Source organism: Rhinoderma darwinii, chromosome 13, assembly GCF_050947455.1.
Source record: "Rhinoderma darwinii isolate aRhiDar2 chromosome 13, aRhiDar2.hap1, whole genome shotgun sequence".
In the NCBI taxonomy this organism is placed as follows: domain Eukaryota; kingdom Metazoa; phylum Chordata; class Amphibia; order Anura; family Rhinodermatidae; genus Rhinoderma; species Rhinoderma darwinii.
Window position 1 is genome coordinate 23,180,500 of NC_134699.1, and position 19,293 is coordinate 23,199,792.

Sequence of the window (19,293 nt, forward strand, 5' to 3'; positions counted from 1 at the left end):
TCACTGCACTGCACTACTACACCAATGCCTCTACCCTGTGCCAGTCACTGCACTGCACTACTACAGCAATGCTTCTACCCTGTGCCAGTCACTGCACTGCACTACTACAGCAATGCCTCTACCCTGTGCCAGTCATTGCACTGCACGACTACAGCAATGCCTCTACCCTGTGCCAGTCACTGCACTACTACAGCAATGCCTCTACCCTGTGCCAGTCACAGCACTACTACAGCAATGCCTCTACCCTGTGCCAGGCACTGCACTGCACTACTACAGCAATGCCTCTACCCTGTGCCAGGCACTGCACTACTACAGCAATGCCGCTACCCTGTGCCAGTCACTGCACTACTACAGCAATGCCTCTACCCTGTGCCAGGCACTGCACTGCACTACTACAGCAATGCTTCTACTCTGTGCCAGGCACTGCACTGCACTACTACAGCAATGCCTCTACCCTGTGCCAGGCACTGCACTACTACAGCAATGCCTCTACCCTGTGCCAGGCACTGCACTACTACAGCAATGCCTCTACCCTGTGCCAGTCACTGCACTACTACACCACCCTACCAGTGCTCTACATTCTGCCACTGATCTAAGATTAACATCCTCCATAATCCAAACCTCCCACTCCCATCTCCAAGACTTTTCTCGTGCTGCACCAGTCCTCTGGAATGCGCTACCCCAGACAATCAGATTAATTCCCAATATCCACAGTTCTAAGCGTGACTTGAAAACACATCTTTTTATACAGAACTGTCACATTCCCTAATTAAACTCCTTTCATGACCCTTCTTTTACTTTAGTCATCAGAACCTCACCCCCTCATTTAGCAGTATCCCCCACACTCATAGTTACATAGTTATTACGGCTGAAAAAAGACACATGTCCATTAGGGTACGCCTTGTACCCTAATACACTTCATGTCCGTCATACACGGATACTAGCTGGTGACCGGCTCATGCAGCTTTATGTGTACTACCCCATATGTAGAAAAGATGGCCGGACCATTGTACTGAACAAGCACTTATTACATTTTGTGTCTCCCTTATTTCCTCATAGATTGTAAGCTCTTGCGGGCAGGGACCTCACTCCTCTTATTTGAATTGTGAATTCGTTTTGTCACTATGTAATGTCTTATATTGTCCGTACATGTTCCCTCTGAATTTCAAAGTGCTGTGGAATATGTTGGAGCTCTATAAATAAAGATCATTATGATGTGGCTATTATTGGACATCTTCAGTCAGATTGCAGTAATAATGGAAGGTATATAAACAGCGCTCCATTAGAAGGATAGATTGTGTAGTCTGCAATGTAGTTTCTTCACATCCTAGTTGAGTATGCTGTGTCTACGCCAGTCTCGCAGTCTCTTTAAATGATGTGGGTGTCTCTCCTGCAATCCCATTGTCTCTTCCTGTCCTATGTGTACAACCGTTCAACCTCTCTCTTCACCCATGTATTTGTTCCGCTCTGTCTCCGCCAGTCTCATCAGCTGTTGTATGTCTCTTCTTCATCATCACTTGTCTGCCTCATGATCCCAATCTCCCATCATTCCCCTGTCTATCTCTTCCTCATTTCTTGTACCTCTCCAGCCTTCCCTATATCCCGTCATTTCCCAGCCTGTCTTCTCCATTCTGTGCTATCCCCTCCCTGTGTCTGCCTGCGCTCTCCTCCTCCTTGTTCTATCATTCACCCTATCTCTCCCTTTCCTCCCCTCCCCAGTTCTCCTCTCTTCTGCCTGCCCCTCTCATACACACAGTCCTGGAACTGCTGGAGGGATGAGTACAGGATAACTGGAGGAAATCTGAGTGTGTAAGGGGGTCACACCAATGGTCCAGCAGAGCAGGATGGCCAGGACCCCGTCCAGCTCAACACAGGAGATCCAGATGGATGTGTTAGAGGGGCACAGTCTTCAGGTGAGAATAATATAGCTCCATCTACACCCATCCCTATAGCATCACATTACACATTTCCAGCTAGCTAGCATATCCTCTCAATCACTCGGCACATATATATATATATATATATATATATATATATATATATATATACACACATATAATGTATGATGAGCATGTATATGGTGTATCACATCCAAATGTCTCTGGGTGATACAATGTATGAAGAGTATCAAAATAACACTCTATTGGCAAAAAATATATACAATTTCTAGAGGTAATAGACCTCTATAAAAAGAGATTTTAAAGGTAGGCCGGGGTGATATTCAATAGAAACTGATAATCGGAAGAGAATGGATAAAATGTGAACCTAGAGAAACAGCTGGTACTGAGCAGGTAAACATAGGATGCATGGGGGATGGGAGGTGGAAGTGAGGGGGGATGCTTGCTTTGCTGTAGTACTCAGAGGGTTAAGGGAGAAATCTTCGGCTCTAGTTGTTTTGGCGTGAGAGTGAAGTTTACATATATTTTGCTGCATATACACCAAATATTGTTGCTTTACCAAGGAAAACAGAATATTTTGCATCATGCACCGAATAAATATACATGGGAGAAGTTTTTAAAGGAGGGTTATTTATTGATGGTGTAATAATAGGATATGGGAGCACTGGTTGTATAATATAGGTGGAGTCAGTATGTGGAGGGTAATACGGTTGGTATGGAATAGAGTATACGAATTGAGTAAAAGTAATAATTCTTGAAGAGTAATGTATACTGTAGCTTTAAGATTATGAACTCCAGTGCAAAACGTGTACCTGGCCCCACCACCCTGTGCCTATAGGATGATGACCTGTTGTATAAGACCTATACGCAATGTAGGTGAATGCGGGCCCCTCAGTGATAGGGCCCTGGGTGAAATTACAGCCTCTACCACTACAAATGTAGAACTGATCTGTGTGAATAAATACAGACAGTGGTTGACAGGATAGTAGTACGTTTACTGGCAGTACTAGAATAACATTAACCAGTAATGCTGCATTATTACTAGTACTACCAGAGGTATGAGAATATTCATGAAATAAATCTGAACTTCATAGTCATCGTCCCATTGCTGCAACATTTATTTTTATCGTTCTTGGCAGGCAAAATATAAGAGAAAAAGTCGATTCAAGCGTTCAGATGGCAGCACCAGCTCCGACACCACCTCTAACAGCTTTGTGCGGCAGGTAAGTCATTCTTATCATTGCTTTACACTTTGGCCTGGTGTGTGCGGCAACACACGCAGGCCTCGCTAGGCCCTGGTCCTGGGTTACCATAGCAACCAGCACCAGGGAAGAGATGCTCCTACGTCAGGAGATGGAAATGACAAACACTAATTAACTGACTGGAAGAGAGGGAGAGAGGAGATGCTGGAGAATAGTACAGAGAGAGGAAGGAGAGGGAGGTGGATGGACGAGACAAAGAAAGATACATATATAGGGGGAGCAGGAAAATGGCAGCTCATGGAAGGGCAATGGTGGCAGGAAGAAGCAGGGGAGGGAGGCACATGGAAGACAGGACTGGGGGCAATTCAAAATGAAAACTTGAAGAAGGCCAGAATTAAGATGGTTGTACTTGCACTGGTTTCTTGTAACTTTTGCGCAAATAAATATTGCATTGTGGGAAAACTAATTACTAGTCATCCTATGTGCTGTGCAAAGACATTCACTGAAATTGTATGTATGTATGTGTGTATATATGTATGTATGTATGTATGTATGTATGTATGTATGTGTGTATGTATGTTTGTATGTATGTGTGTATGTATATATGTGTGTATGTGTGTGTGTATATATGTGTGTATGTGTGTGTGTGTGTATGTATGTATGTAAGTGTGGAGCGACCTCTGCTACATCACAGCAACCAATTGTATCCATGTAGCAGAGCTGTAACTAGGTTTTACTTCATCCAGGGCAACGGTTTAGTTTGTTGCCCCCATCCATCTATCTAAATATCCTGGCCAAGGCAAAGTTGCTTGTTGGCACCACCCTGGCACCCAGTACCCAAGGCTCATGCTCGAGTAGCCCCCCCCCCCTAGCAACGCCACTGAATATAGAATGTCTTTTAAACCTAAACAGAATCACCTCTCCTGAGATGTATGTTTTAGTAACTATTATTCCCTGTGAAATAACAATTTCTTATAACTCTACATGGTGCCATTCTTCCATTATTCTTCCAGGAAATGTATGAATAAATTGACAACTGGGTATTACAATTCCCCTTGTCAATAGGGTGTATCCCTACACAGTCTAACATTGTCAGTTCTGATTGGACAGTAGAGTGTGTAGGGACACACCCCATTGACGTAGGGAATGGCAACACCCAGTTATCAGTTTAGTCTTATATTTCCAGGAGGATTAATGAAGGACTGGCACCATGTAGAGTTCTAAGAAATTGTTATTCCATAGGGAAAACAAGTACCTACTAAAACAGACATGTCAGGAGTGGTAATAGATTCTGTTTAAAATGCATATTACAGTTTTACCTTGCTACATACAGGGGCATACCGGGTGTCAACAAGCCACTTTGCCTTGGCCAGGATATTTAGATACGTGGATGGGGCAACAAACTAAACCTTTGCTCTGGCTGAAGCATCGCCTAGCTACGGCTCTGCTACATGGAAACAATCAGCTGCCGTGATGAAGCAGGACGGAACGTATTTCGGCCGCAAGTCCCGGACCGAACACAGTGCAGGGAGCCGGGCTCCTAGCATCATCGTTATGTACGTTGCCAGGAGTCCCTGCCTCTCCGTGGAACTACTGTCCTGTACTGAAAACATGATTACAGTACGGGACAGTTGTCCTGCAGCGAGGCAGGGACTCCTAGCATCATACATAACTATGATGCTAGGAGCCCGACTCCCTGCAGTGTGTTCGGTCCGGGACTTGCGGCCGAAATACGTTCCGTCCATTACGGACGTAACATGCTCGTGTGAACCCAGCATTAGAGTGCAAGTTCATCAAATTTGATAGATAATATATATCTATATCTATATACAGTATATATACTTTTTTTTTTTTATCAGCTAAATGCACCAATTCTGGCTTGTTTAATCACATCTAAGTTGTCATTTATAGATCGCAACGTGAGAGCATGCTAGTAATATCACTCATGGCCCCATTGCCTTTGCTGTCCTACATGCATTTGAGTCGGCAATTAGTGGCTAACCCAGCACCTTCTCCACTGTTATAGCAGAGGCATTGGGATCAATGATCCCAACTCTTGATCAATATTCCCATTGGTGCCATTACGCCGGTTCATCTGAAGCGATATATAAGATCCTGCTCTTGCAGGCCGTTGCACCAATCATGAGAACATTCCATTAGGATTAACCTTGTTTTAAATCTAATTGTGGTCAGACAGCTGTACTGACTTCCTATCTCCGGCCTGTTATAGTGGATGAGTCAATTTGCTGCATTTTTCTAGAGATATTTGTTCATGGATTTTTTTTGTGTCTCATAAAAGAATGTATTAATATAATATATTATATAGTTATTACTGCTAAAAATAATATATTTTCCAAAAATATATACATCTGACGCTGTAGAGGAAAAGTATGCCGGGAAGAGTGTGACTCACTTAGTCTGATCACTTCTTTGACATTCATCACATCACTTGGGTATTCCCATCTTATAAGGTTATGACATCAATAGAATTGCTATAACATTATAATTGTGGGGGTCCGACCTCTGTGTTGCAGTACCCTGCATAACGGGTGAATAGGAGCACTGCGATGCAGGGAAAAACTGAGAAGGACCTGAAGCGCTAAAAAGCGGTTGTCCAGGATAGAATAAAGAGTCCGCTTTCTTCCAGAAATAGCGCCACTAGTCCATGAGCTGTGTCTGGTATCGCAGCTCAGCCCCATTCACTTGAATGAAGATGATATCCTATAAGGAGTGAAAGAGGCATTGCCTTGGATGAGCGTGGCGCTATTATTGGGAAAAAATAGCAGACCACTTTTTCTAATTTTGGAAAACCCCTTTAAGGGTATGTGCACACACACTAATTACGTCCGTAATTGACGGACGTATTTCGGCCGCAAGTACCGGACCGAACACAGTGCAGGGAGCCGGGCTCCTAGCATCATACTTATGTACGATGCTAGGAGTCCCTGCCTCTCCGTGGAACTACTGTCCCGTACTGAAAACATGATTACAGTACGGGACAGTTGTCCGGCAGCGAGGCAGGGACTCCTAGCATCGTACATAAGTATGATGCTAGGAGCCCGGCTCCCTGCACTGTGTTCGGTCCGGTACTTGCGGCCGAAATACGTCCGTCAATTACGGACGTAATTAGTGTGTGTGCACATACCCTTACTAGTTCTGCAGCCCCTTCATTCTGAGGATCGGTGGGGTTTCTAACAGTCCTATCAATAAGCCATCACTTTTAATGGTTAGAAAACCCTTTTAAACCAGTCAGATTACAGTCAAATTCCCTATAGTGGAGATGAGGGGGCTGATCATATAGGAGAAACTGACATTACCACCAGGTTCACACACGGAAGATTAATGCAGTTTTTGATGCATTGTTTTGTTTTTTAATTGAAGACAGAAATGGATCCTAAGGGACCGAAAAGAATAAAGGAAAAAAAACTGCATCAAACTGTCCTGTGTGAACCTGGCCCTAGGATAGTTTTTCCTCGACTCCAGTTCTCAGACACCCTTAACAGGTCATGTCACAAGGTTTTCTTACAATGAGAACACCCATGGCAATTACTGATGTGTTGATGCCATATTATGAAAATCTTCAATCCATGACCCATTGGGGTTAGTAAGAACTCAAGTTGAGAAAAACTGATGTAAGTAATAAAGTGGAATTTGGAAATCACTGTCCGTAAGTTAGACCATCAAAATAGCAGGGTATTTAAAGGGATTGTATACCAAGAAAGACCAGATAATTTAGTACTATCGCAAGGGCAGAAGCAGAAGAACGTGTACAATCCTTTAAAGTGGTTGTCTCAGGAAGACAATCGTTGTTTGAGATAAAGCGATCATCTAATTGCCTCCAGTCCATTTTATGAAATCCCCAGCAATCAGATGTTATTGACTGGGGACTGGCTGGATCTAACAGAGCGGGAGGCGGAGCCACTGATACTTGGCGACTCTCCTCTCCAGCTCATAGAGGGGTTCCCAGGCAGGGAACTCCTCCCTATGATGTCAATGTGATCTAATAGGGAATATGGAAAAGGGTTGTGTTAATAAAATGACCCCTTTATTTGCATATACTGTTTTGAGGCCTATATAACCATCTTGAAGATAATCCGTTTCGTTTGCATACCAGAAATCTTTCAGGGCAATTACAGACTGTTGCAATAAGCTTCGTAACGGATATGTTTTTGTTAGTTTTGTTTTTTTTTACTACTAAGAAATTAAATGTCAATAGGACAAGGAACCTAAGATGTAAATTGTGAGTTTTTCTGTTGAATACCCTATTGCATTTGTAGAAGTCTATAAAAGATAATCTAAGGGGTATCTGTCTCCAGACAGGCCCTTTATTTTTGTTGCATCTATTCGACGTTCTATGGAAAAGGTGACGCTGCACCCACTTATTGACCCCTAGAATCTCTAAGGGACCCACAGTTTCCATATTCTTTATGATGATAACAGATTCTGAGCCCTTTCAGCCAATGAGAAGCACTGAGAGGATTTAGGTGAATGGACACCCAGAAAAAAAGATGCGTGTCCTCTTGGTTTTTCTGATTCTTCTGACTATGTATGGAAACTTTCATTCCCCTGATTGAAGAATAGGGGGTCTTCTAGTTTTAGATGCCCCAACACTAAAGGCTGGTTTACACGGGCAGATTTCTGCACATAACGAGCGTTGATCGACAACATAAAGTGAATCGGCGCTTGTTAGGGTCTGATGACAGATACTCATTAACAGCTGTTAATGTTTTATTGGAAGATAACAATATATTCCTACGTGATGGTTTTGTCACATTTTTTTCCCGCAATTTTCGCAAGTTTGACGTTTTTCCTAAGGTTGTGCGAAATCACACGAAAAAACACCACAAAACCTGAATGTGTGAATGCACACTAATGCCAATGTTTCAATCTACATGTTAGGGAAAGAGTTGCTCAGACCAAAAGTTCTGGTTGTATTAAAATTAGCTCGGGTGTCGACATCAGGACCCATGGCTCCCATATGAAAGGGGTTGTCTATTGTGAGACAAGCGCTTTAAATTAAATGCTGCAAAAAATGGGGTTTAGATGCTGTTAAAAATCACTAGAAAACATCATCTCAGTTAAAGAGGTTGTCAGCGGTCAGCTGTACTTTGCAGGGGAATCCGGTAGCAAGTGTTCAGTTCACCTGCAGCGCCGCCACAGGAGAAATGAAACATTACACAGTTCTCATTAAAATCAATAGGCTGTCCGTGTAATTCACAGATGTGCCGGGTCCTCCAGAGTAGGAGCCGGCCCTCGATTATCTCAGAATTCCCTTATACAATATTTTGAAGGTTTTCTAAACCAGACAGCCCCTTTAATGTGGATGTGGAGCTTCGCTACAAACTTTCCATGGACTGGATCCTTTAGCCATATCATCCTGTAATTCCACAATAAGCTTCTTTTATTTGATTCTTACACTCACAAGAGCAGGTCTGCAGAGCATTACACCTCTCGCTCCACAGAATAGAAGGAACAATTAGCAAGTACAGTTATTTTTAGTCCCATATTATTGAAAACATGTTAAATCATTCCATACTGTTAGAAGATAAAGGTTTTAATACAGATATTTTCCATAAACCCCTAAATCTGGATGATGCTCTTTGGATTACTATTGTTGTTGGATATTGTGGGTGGTTTATGTGAGTTTGCTAGTAATAGATATGATTATATTTAGGTTGGTGCTTTCTATAGACACTACCTATGCTGTCCTATACTGCATTCGTGGCTCAGATGGTACTAGGAGAATAGGTTGCCTGTTGGGCATTGTGTGACACCATTATAATCATGCACAGCATAGGCAGGATGGAGGACAGATCGCTAGATATTTCTGCTGTGCAGCTTTTCGCCTTTTCTCATTGTGTGCCAATTTATTGTCACTGATTTATGCCACGGTGCTGCAAAAAAACGTGATTCGGATGCATTTTCTCAAACTATGTAAGCACCCATAGTGTAAAGTCACCCCAGTGCGATGGAAATGTTACAATTGAGCACAGCTTACCAAGAGCAGTAAGTCTACAATATACTATTCCTTCTAGACGGAGAACAAGATCCTCTGGGTCCAGACTGCAGTCATTTTCAAATCTGCTGCACTGCCTTCTCTGTCTATGTAAGAGAACTCCTAACAATGGGGGCCCTATATAGATCAAGTGGTGCCATATGTGTATATGTTTATGGAACCAAATCCATAAAAGTAGTAGGTTTGTAATGAAACGATTTCAATAAATATATAGCAGACTATTCCCAAGGTGGAGCTTTACTTCACATATTTATGTCCTAAACGTAACACGCAAAAGAAATCTGCTGCATAAGGCTGCATTCACATCTGTGTCAGGGCTCCGTTCCGACGGAAAATTTTCAGTCGGAACGAAGCCCTGACCGACACAAACGGAAACCAGAGGTTTCCGTTTCCATCACCATTGATTTCAATGGTGAAGGATCCGGTGCAAATGGTTTGCGTTTGTCTCCGTTGTGCAGGGGTTCCGTCGTTTTGACTGAGTGAATACCGTAGTCGACTGCGCTATTGATTCCGTCAAAAGACAGAACCCCTGCACAACGGAGACAATCAGAAACCATTTGCACCGGATCCGTCACCATTGAAACCTCTGGTTTCCGTTTGTTTCAGTCAGGGCTCCGTTCTGACGGAAAGCTCAGACGGAACGTCGCCCTGACGCAGATGTGAACGAAGCCTAAGCTGTGCAAATGTGATTTTATATAATGGTACCTTTTGGTTTTTTTTTCTACGAATGGGGAAGGATGCTTAGGATATGTACATGCACTTTATAACAGCTTAATGCATGAGCTGTATATTTATATGTACTGAGCATATTTTTAGTTTAAATTATTTTTTATAAACAGAAAATTGTTGATGGGAGAGCAAGTGACTGACCTGTTAAATCAGAATTGTAATGTATTAAGGTACCCACACACCATCTACTGTGTATAGGGGTGTCCTGACTCTCCCTTCATGGCAGATGTCGGGGGAAAGAAGGATCTGGCATGATGGATTTCAACATGCACAATTCTTTGTTCTCATAGGGGATAAGCATCCGCCATAGGTATCTGGCAACGGCCTATTTCCGTGGGGTGTATGGGGGTCGAGAGGAATAGCTGTTTGGCCGACAGCTATCTAAGATGTATGGCCCCCTTTATAGCTGTTTGGCCAACAGCTATCTAAGATTTTCTTTTTGGATTTTTATGTATATTTTTTTTTTGTGTAGCCCGAAAAAATCATTAAAAATCTGGAAACAAATTTCATTTCCATATTGTTTTTGTACTTGAAAGGCCCTGAATATGGAGCTAATATCAGTCAATGCGACCATATTTTTTCCAGCATTCTAAATCATTTTCCATATTGCATAGTGTTGGATTTCCGTTTCTTTGCCATATTGGTTGGTGTGTTCCCTATAGAAGTCAATGGAGGTTGAATATGTATCCTCTTAGTGTGATCTTTATTTACATCCATATTTTAATTACATTTGTGGCTGAAGAATCGGTAAAACTAAGTTCGGCATTACAGAAACAACTCAAAAGGCCATATGGACCCCAAACCCACTTAATATAGACATAACATGTAAGTAAATATAGATATTATTTGTCCATGTTATCCCCTTATTTAAAACTTATTTCAATAGATCCCTATTAGGCAACAAAAAAGTATAATAATATAAATTTAATGGAATAGATTAAACAAAACACATAAATATAATGAATTGCTGAGGCAGTAACGCTGCAGATCTTCTCAGCTCCCTGGCTACGGCTCAGTCAATCACATTTCCAAGTGTCAAAAAAACCTCTATTAGTAACAGGTGACGATGATGTCACAACACCGAGCGGGCTAAGGAGCCAGGAGAAGGCAGCTCTTAACTTGGACTAAGGCTGTAAATATGTTCTTTATTACTGAACTGTAACTAATCTGCGTGCCGCTTATAAGAAGATGTTTCTATTCCTAGAATAATGCAGTGCAATCAAGTTGCCTTGAAAGCAAAACCATAAATCTCCATTCTCAAAAATGGGAGAAATAACAGTGACGTCATAAAATGTAAAACTGCCTCATACAAATAGATTGGCATACATTCCCCAAAATGATGTGTTTAAGGGCCCATTCACATCAGCATTGTCTTTCTGTTCATCTGTTCCGTAGAACCTTTCAAGCAGAGGGACAGATGATTGGAAAGCCAAATGGAAACTATCGCTTCCGTTTGCATTCCCATTGATTTCAATGGTATTTATTTTCCTTCAGTTGGTTTCAGTTTGCCTCCGCTCTGCTAGGTTTTTGTTTTTTTTTCCATGGAAACAATAGCGTAGTCGACAATGCTATTGTTTCCGTGAAAAAAACGGACACCTAGCGAAACGGAGGCAAACTGAAACCAACGGAAGGAAAAAAAATACAACTGAAAGGTAATGCAACCGATAGCGATAGTTTCCGTTTGGCTTTCCGTTCATCGGTTCCATTGACGGAAAGGTTAAATGGAACAGATGAACAGAAAGACAATGCTGATGTGCATACGCTTACATGAGACGGCTAGGGGAACATATAAATGTATGTATACCCTGAGGTGCAGTGGACTGCCCACAATATGTTAGGCGTCGTTCACATCTGCGTTGGAGGCTCCGTTAGGGGCCATTGTAGCAGATCTGGCAGAAAATTCCGGAAACAATAGCACAGCATGCTGCGCTATTGCTTCTGGTAAAACCACAGATAAATGGGTTCCGTCGGCCGCCGCTTTCGTGCAACGGAATCGGCGCTTCCGGTATTTCCGATGTTCTTTTTCTCTTACAGAATAAAACAATGAAAAGCTGAATGCAGGTGTGAACCTAGCCTTAGCTGTGTGTGTGTCTGACAATACCTTCCTTTGCAAACAGTCCTGGACTGAGGTTTTTTTGGGCCCACCAGAGGAAATGATTCCGAGGTCCTATCCCCCGCTATACAGAACATGTCCCCTTTTATTTGCATCATAATCTATGTTGTTATCATTGTACCTACAGGATATATCATCAATAAGATATAATATGTTATATGTGAATGAATCCATTAGAAATAAACCCTAGTTGCAAGTGATTGGTTTCCGAAGACAGCTCAAAATGGGGTTGTCTTTTGCTGGACCTTTGGGACCCTGTATTATTATCTCAGAGCCTGGACCCATTAGAGGATTTTCCAATACTCTTTTAGGCTTGTCCAACCCATTTTACAAAATCAAAATAGTTCTTTAGTGCTGTTTAAACCAACTACCCCCCATCCCCAACTGACCGTGGAAAACCGAGTGTCTGTTGTCGTTCCTACAGCCCCCATAGACATTTGATTGTTGGCAAATCCCATTGAATGGTTGACAGTTTCACTGTAGAAAATCCATGATAAATAATCAATGATTAAGAAGGAAAAATCTTTGTGGAATGAGGCCCATGGTGGCAGCATTGTTCAGTGTCCATATTGAATTGGGAGCTGGGGTACTCAGGTATACTTTACAGTGTATGGTTGGAGACTACGAGTGGCATATTATTGAATATTGGAGATCTCGTGTGATGTGTATAAGTCAGATTGATAGTGACATATTCTACATGATAAAGCATCTGCACAGGGCAAGGTATCCATGGCTCCTGTTCACCGGCTCCCTACCAGTGCCTCCTGGGTCATCCCCTTATAGCCTGTCAGCCCCCTCGCTCGTTTGCATTTCTCCCTGTCCCCCAAACACTGCTAAATATACCCTGTCAGGTTGCAAAGGCTGCAGGATTTCTGTAACCTGAGCCTGAGGCTCTGAGAGACCTCTCCGAGGAGAGGAGCAGAATGTCTGCTCCAGACCCTCTCATCGGGGCTGCCTCCATCATGGACCCTACGCCTAAAGTTCCCCGTCTTATCTTGGTGAGACCTCCATATTTCTGTGATTTGCATACATTTCTTTATTTGTCTCTGTCTTGTCTAGATTCTTCCCGTCTGTGCATAATCTTCCAGCATTTGTCTCTCTCGTCCCCAGAGGTCTCATTTACTTGGTCTTGTGCTCTTATTCTCTTGTCCCTCCCTTTCTGTTCCCTTCCCCAGACATCTCCCTCTCATAGTCTGGTTGTGTGTACTTAGAGCATAGGGGAGTTCTCTCCCTTTGGGTTTATAGTTAGGATTTTCCTATTTATACCCTCACTGCCTGTGCTCTAGTATGAATGGGTGTGTAGCCGAAGGCTTGGATTGAAGTTTTGAGAAACAAAAATAAAACAATGTTCAACTTATTGAGAATTCTTTTTTGGAAAATGTAGGGTGAAAGGTTATGTTTTCTGTTGTCCACTGTGCAGGGCCTGTTACCTGGATAAGCACTGTGTAGGCATATCACACTAGGCATTGGGTTTATCAAGGAGCTGGGGCATGGGCAGAGCTGTGTTAAGGGGGTTTTACACTGGGCGATTATCGGGCAGACAAGCGTTCATAGAACGCTCGTTGCCGATTATTGCCCTGTGTAAACAAGGCAGCGATCAGCAGATGATCTGCTGATCATATGGTTTTAAAAAAGTTAAATATTATCGTTGTCAGCAGCAGATCTCCTGTGTAAACCGGGAGATGCGCTGCCGACATGATAGTAATATATGGGAACGAGCGATCCGTGTAACGACCGTTCGTCCCCATCCATAGCTCCTTCTGACAGGAGCAAACGAGCGCCGATCAACGATGTCTCGTTGATCGAAGCTCACTGCACCGGCCATAATCGGCCGGTGTAATAGGGACTTTAGTAGCTGTGATATGATGTATTATGGGGGAGCTGTAGTGTAAGAGCTGCTTAAAATAACAAAACACTGCTCTGTGTAGCAAGAACCCATTGCCGTTATGGGAAGCCATGTTTCAATTCCTGTCATCCTTTTACAACAGGGAGCCCATCATTGTCTGAAGGTGCCCATACACAAAAGACGAAACTCGACCAATTAGTGTGGTATTGCTTGACAATCTAATGTGTGTGGGGGTCACACTACTACTCCCTCGATGTCAAATGTCAATATGACCGATCCTTTGTTCCTATGGGAGATAAAATGCTGCCAGAGGTGTTGGCAGCAGCTTTTTCCCCTCTCTCTATTGAAATTGCATGTGTATGGGGGGAATCGGGAGAAATAAATGTCGAAGAAAATATTCTAAATAATCTCTCTAGTCCGATGAGGTTATTCAACAATGGTTCCAAATCTATTGAAAATATATCATTATTAGCCGGATTATAATCCAGCAGCCGAGATCTGTCACATGAAATTATATGGTTTGCAGTTTTCAAGGAGAGAAAGGGGATTTATAGGTCATCAACAGTCAGTGATAACCTTTTAATCACTTATAGATAAACATCATCTTTAGTATCACTTTTTTATGATGCGGAGTAGCTTGGATATTGCGTACATCACCCAAAATACATAGAATTAGATCTAAATGAAGTTGTTCATGTTTCTATTTTCTATATCCTGTATAATATTCTGTCAGAGGATTTAATCCACTTATTGTGGAGGTGCCCAAAGCTCAAATTGTACTAAATCACACAGGAATTAAACAGGAATCCCGGTCTATAATATAACCTGTGCCACATCATAAATGGTGAAAGTTTAAGTGCAGTATTCACTGTCACTGTAAACACATTACTCTCCCACCCACTGTCTAGTGTCATTCCCAAATCCTGTTCCTATTTACGTCTACATCTTTAGCCCAAGAAAATAATAATTTACTGTATATTTTACTTGTGGTCGAATTAAATCTAATATTTCCCATAATCGAATATCCAACAATTTTCTTTCCCCCATTACCCATTAAATGTTTTTTTTGTTTTTCATGAAGACAACCCCTGTCCTTATGCCCAATTAGGCCATATGGGCGTTATATATGGGGGTCTTCTGTCTCGACCATTTATATGAATGGCCGCCATGTAATAATGGCCATTGCAGGGGAAAGGTCTACTGCTGTCTACTGCTTCCACCAGCAAAATCAGCCGATTCTGCTGGGCAACCAGAAGCCAGACCTGCGGCAATCAGATGAAAGTGGTTGTCTCTGATGAGACAGCCCCTAAGGGAGTCTGTCACCAGAATGTCCATATTAAACTAGTAACAGGGTATTGTAGGGGAGACTAACCTGTATCTAGAGTGTAGTTTCAATTTGTGCTTCCTGCCTCCATTGTAGAGAAATTAGTTTTATTAGGTTTATGCTAATGAGCATTTAGGTGCAACGAGGGCATCACCATTGCACCTAAATGCTCTTACGTCCCTCCCCAGTTCAACCCCCCTCCATCCCTTCTTACATTGATAGCCAGGGGACAGGCAGCGTAATAGGCTCGTTCATGCCTGGCCCCATTCAATCTGTAACGCGGGCGCGTCCCTGCTCTTTACTAGGCGCATGCGCAGTAGTGCCGATCAGAATGAAGACATCGTACTGCGCATGCGGTGACGTCCTCGTAGCACTTAAGTGCTCATTAGCATAAACCTAATAAAACGAATTTCTCTACAAAGGAGGCAGTACGCACAAATTGAAACTACACTCTAGAAAAAAGGTTAGTCTCCTCTACATTACCCTGTTATTAGTTTAATATGGACATTCTGGTGACAGACTCCCTTTAAATGCTGTAGTTAAATATATATTGAACAAGTTTTATCTTTAAGTGAATATTGTGATTTCAAATTTTAAAAGCTTTTTAAGTGAACCACTTCAAACCACCGCTGCAGCCCTAAAAATACCTGCTGACTTTCAAAGTCTTTGTTCCGGGAGTTTACATAATTCCCTAAGATTCTCAGTGTGACATATAGTTGTAGTATCCAACAGATTCACAGAATGTTGTATTCTCTAGCAGCAAACCCACTCTTTGTATTGTAAATTGACAGGCATTGCAACTTTTCTAAACTTTCAGAGTCTAATTTATCGAATAGATCGAAAAAATGCAAAATAATCCAAAATAAACTTCTGAAACTCAAAATCATACCAATTCCACAAATATTGCCATTGTGCTGAAATAAAATGCAACTTAAATAGAGCCAGACCTCCCAACTCCTCTGTGTACTCCAAATATGTATCCTTAGACTCTTACCTGTCTGTACACATAATATTTGATTTGAGAACCTCAACAAATCTATTGAAGATTCATTCTTGAAAGAAATTATAACCACCATCCTCATTAGGATTGTTCTGCAAGTGACAATGGGAGTTGATCCCAAACTTTAAAATTGTTCCTTAGATATAATATCAATGGGGTTAAATTGAGTTCCTTAAGTCATTTACAGAGAATAAGAACATCACTTCTAGATATTTCAATTTCTTCTGTGTTGTAATCTTTTTAAAAGGGTTGCCTCAGTTGCTACAGGTCTTAAAGAGGTTGCTTTATCAGGGACAACCCCTTTCATACTGAAGATGGCACTTAGGCAAAGAACTGATTTTGTCAGGGGTAGCGTTGTCTAGCCAACATTCCCCTAAATGGCCGTCCATGTAATACACGGGTGGCTTGAGCCTGCTAGAATGGAATCTCCTTTTACAGAACAAAGGTTCTGGTTCATAGGGTGGTCCTGAGTGGAGGACTCCCCTCTATGACGTCTATATGCCCTTATAGGATATATGGACAGCGGATATCTTCATGAGGCAATCCCTTTAAGAATTATACCAACATCACAACATTTATAGAACAGAAAGGCACCAATACCAACTTGTTCCGAATTCATATCAAAGTTATCTATATCCTTCATTACATATTGAATTGAATTCTGGGCATCTTCCAGAAAATGTATTATATCACCTGCATGCAATGACATCTTCTATTAAACCCAGACATCCAAAACCCCTTATTCTATCATTCTGTCTTATAATGGTTCTATTATCTCAAAAAGCATAGAAGCATAGAAGGACAATGGGCATCCATCTGTATAATCTAAACAAAGGGGTACAGGATCCATTGACTTAGGGTCCTAATACACGGCCGATATGGGCTGTAAAAACGAGCGCTGCTCGACAGCTTGTCGATCTACGCTTGTTTGCTCATTTCACAAGGAGCAATCAGTGGTTATGTATGGGGACAAGCGCTCATTAATACGATAGTTTGCCCCCATACCTTTCCATCATGTCGGCAGCACATCTCCCTGTTAACACAGGGAGATGTGCTGCCGACTAGTGACCATTTTTTTGGCCGCGTTAAACAAGCAGATTAGACGATGAACGAGCTTTTGCTCGTTCATAGGATGATCGTTTCCTTGTTTACACAGGGGAATGAGCATTCATATAAACGCTTCTTTGCCCGATCACTGGCCCGTGTAATAGGGCCTTAAGACTTGAGCAAAAGGACAATACTTGGATTTAAAGTGGTATTCCGGTTACAAGTTACCCCCTATCCGTAGGGTAAGGGGTAACTTGCTGATCGGTGGGTGTCTGACAACTCAGACCCCCACCGTTTTTGCTCATGCACACTGCCGCTCCATTCATTCTCTATGGGAGCACCGGAGATAGCTGAGTGCAGTGTTCGGCTTTTTCTGGTGCTACCATAGAGAATGAATGGAGCGGCTGTGCGCATGAGCGACCTGACTCTCGGTTCAAACGAGTGGTTCGGGACCCACCAATCAGTCTGACACCCACCGATCAGCAAGTTACTCCTTACCCTACGGATAGGGGTTAACTTGTTGTAACCTGAATACCCCTTTAACCATGGAATAGCATCTAAAATGCCTGCAATATGTATATTGTGCCCACACACCCCAATGACAATGCTTATTATGCCTTATCCATATCAGAACAGTTTATTATTTCACAGCATGCAGGCGTTCCCTAAAGAGGATGTGTGCTAAAACATTTGAGGGTGTATCGACATAAATAAGATAGAGTTTTGCAGTTTTTTTCTTATCTGTTAGCAGTGCCAGTCGTTTGAAATCAATACCATCAAAACCGACGCCAACTACAGAATGAAGATGTCTATTTCCTCATGACAGATTCTCTCTAATAAAATAACTAATTAGACATCAGTTCTTAGATGCTTAAAAAACAAGTGTGCGGCGTCATGCGGCTATTAGGACCACTTTAATAAAAGTGTTGACTTTACTGACAGATAGTTTAGAAATGCCAATTACATGGGTTGTGGATCTTGGACAGGATGTGCGGAAATTTTGTGCCATCCCTTAATAGACGTGGGAGTGAGCAGTCCACAAGGTCTGTTCATTAATACGCCACTTGTTATTATACATATTTCTGTACTTGGGTTCTACTTCTCATTATTTCATAATGTATATAATGATAATATATATGATAATGTAATGGATATTTTGTGTACGCAGGTTCAGTGATAATTGTGAGATAGATAAGATATACGGCTATATACTCACCAAATGTAAAATCTAGCATCCTTGTATTATATCTTATATATTATAAACGGTCAACGTTCAGACGAGCTGTTGATGGATCTTATGACGACTCTGTTTTAATTTGAATTACTGAAGACTCAGATAGATAACACATGAATGCCTGATTAACATATGGATATCTAATATGGCAATGCCAGTTTCTGATATAGACGTTTTAGGGTCCATGCTCGCGGCCATGCTGCGTGCATGGACCCTGTATGGTGGCACACAGAGTCACTATGGGCCTATGTTGCAGACCCATGGGCACCCTACTTTCACCATATCTTTATTATACAGCACCAGATGGATGTAATGTTTTTTTTTTTACAGATTTTTACGTATACAACAGGCACAATATGGGCCAACAGAATGCTATTTGCACCATATTAGAGATCCATACAGCTGTGTAAATGAGGCACTGAGAGGGTTTTTTCCACCATAGTCATGACATATCCCCTTGGTCTCTTCGTTCTCTGGATTAACATGGATCCCTAGATTTGAAACATCACAATCATAATGTTATTGCAAATCTTAGCCATATACCATAATGTTATTAATGAGATGTTGTGCAGAGGTTATTGAGGTGTTGAACAGCCCCACATGCACCAATATAAACTGAAAGTGCATTGTAAAAATAACAGATCTATCAACAGCAGCTTATTTATTGTTTCTACATAGTAATTGGAGAACCTTTTTTTAAAAAAAACTACACGTTAAAACAAATTGAAATATAAGTACAAAGAAAACACAGGTAATGCAAATATGTTACAAGATGCTAGATTTTACATTTGAAGACTGAAGAGCCAATCTTGATCAAAGGTAGATCCCCGCTTAAAGAAGATCTGTCACTGATTTCTTAATTCCCTATCTCCTAACTAATCTAA

At 41.8% G+C, this 19,293-nt stretch overlaps 1 protein-coding gene across 1 annotated transcript in view; it reads left to right on the top strand.

Annotated features, from left to right (window-relative positions):
* The first annotated feature begins 1,400 nt into the window (after nt 1–1,400).
* Nucleotides 1,401–19,293, top strand: part of CACNB1 (calcium voltage-gated channel auxiliary subunit beta 1) — a 65,512-nt gene continuing 47,619 nt past the window's right edge. Inside the window, exons 1-2 of the mRNA XM_075846829.1 lie at nt 1,401–1,913; nt 3,038–3,121. Of these exons, the coding sequence (XP_075702944.1) occupies nt 1,827–1,913; nt 3,038–3,121 (171 nt within the window). The 5' untranslated portion in view covers nt 1,401–1,826. The remainder of the gene's footprint in view (nt 1,914–3,037; nt 3,122–19,293) is intronic.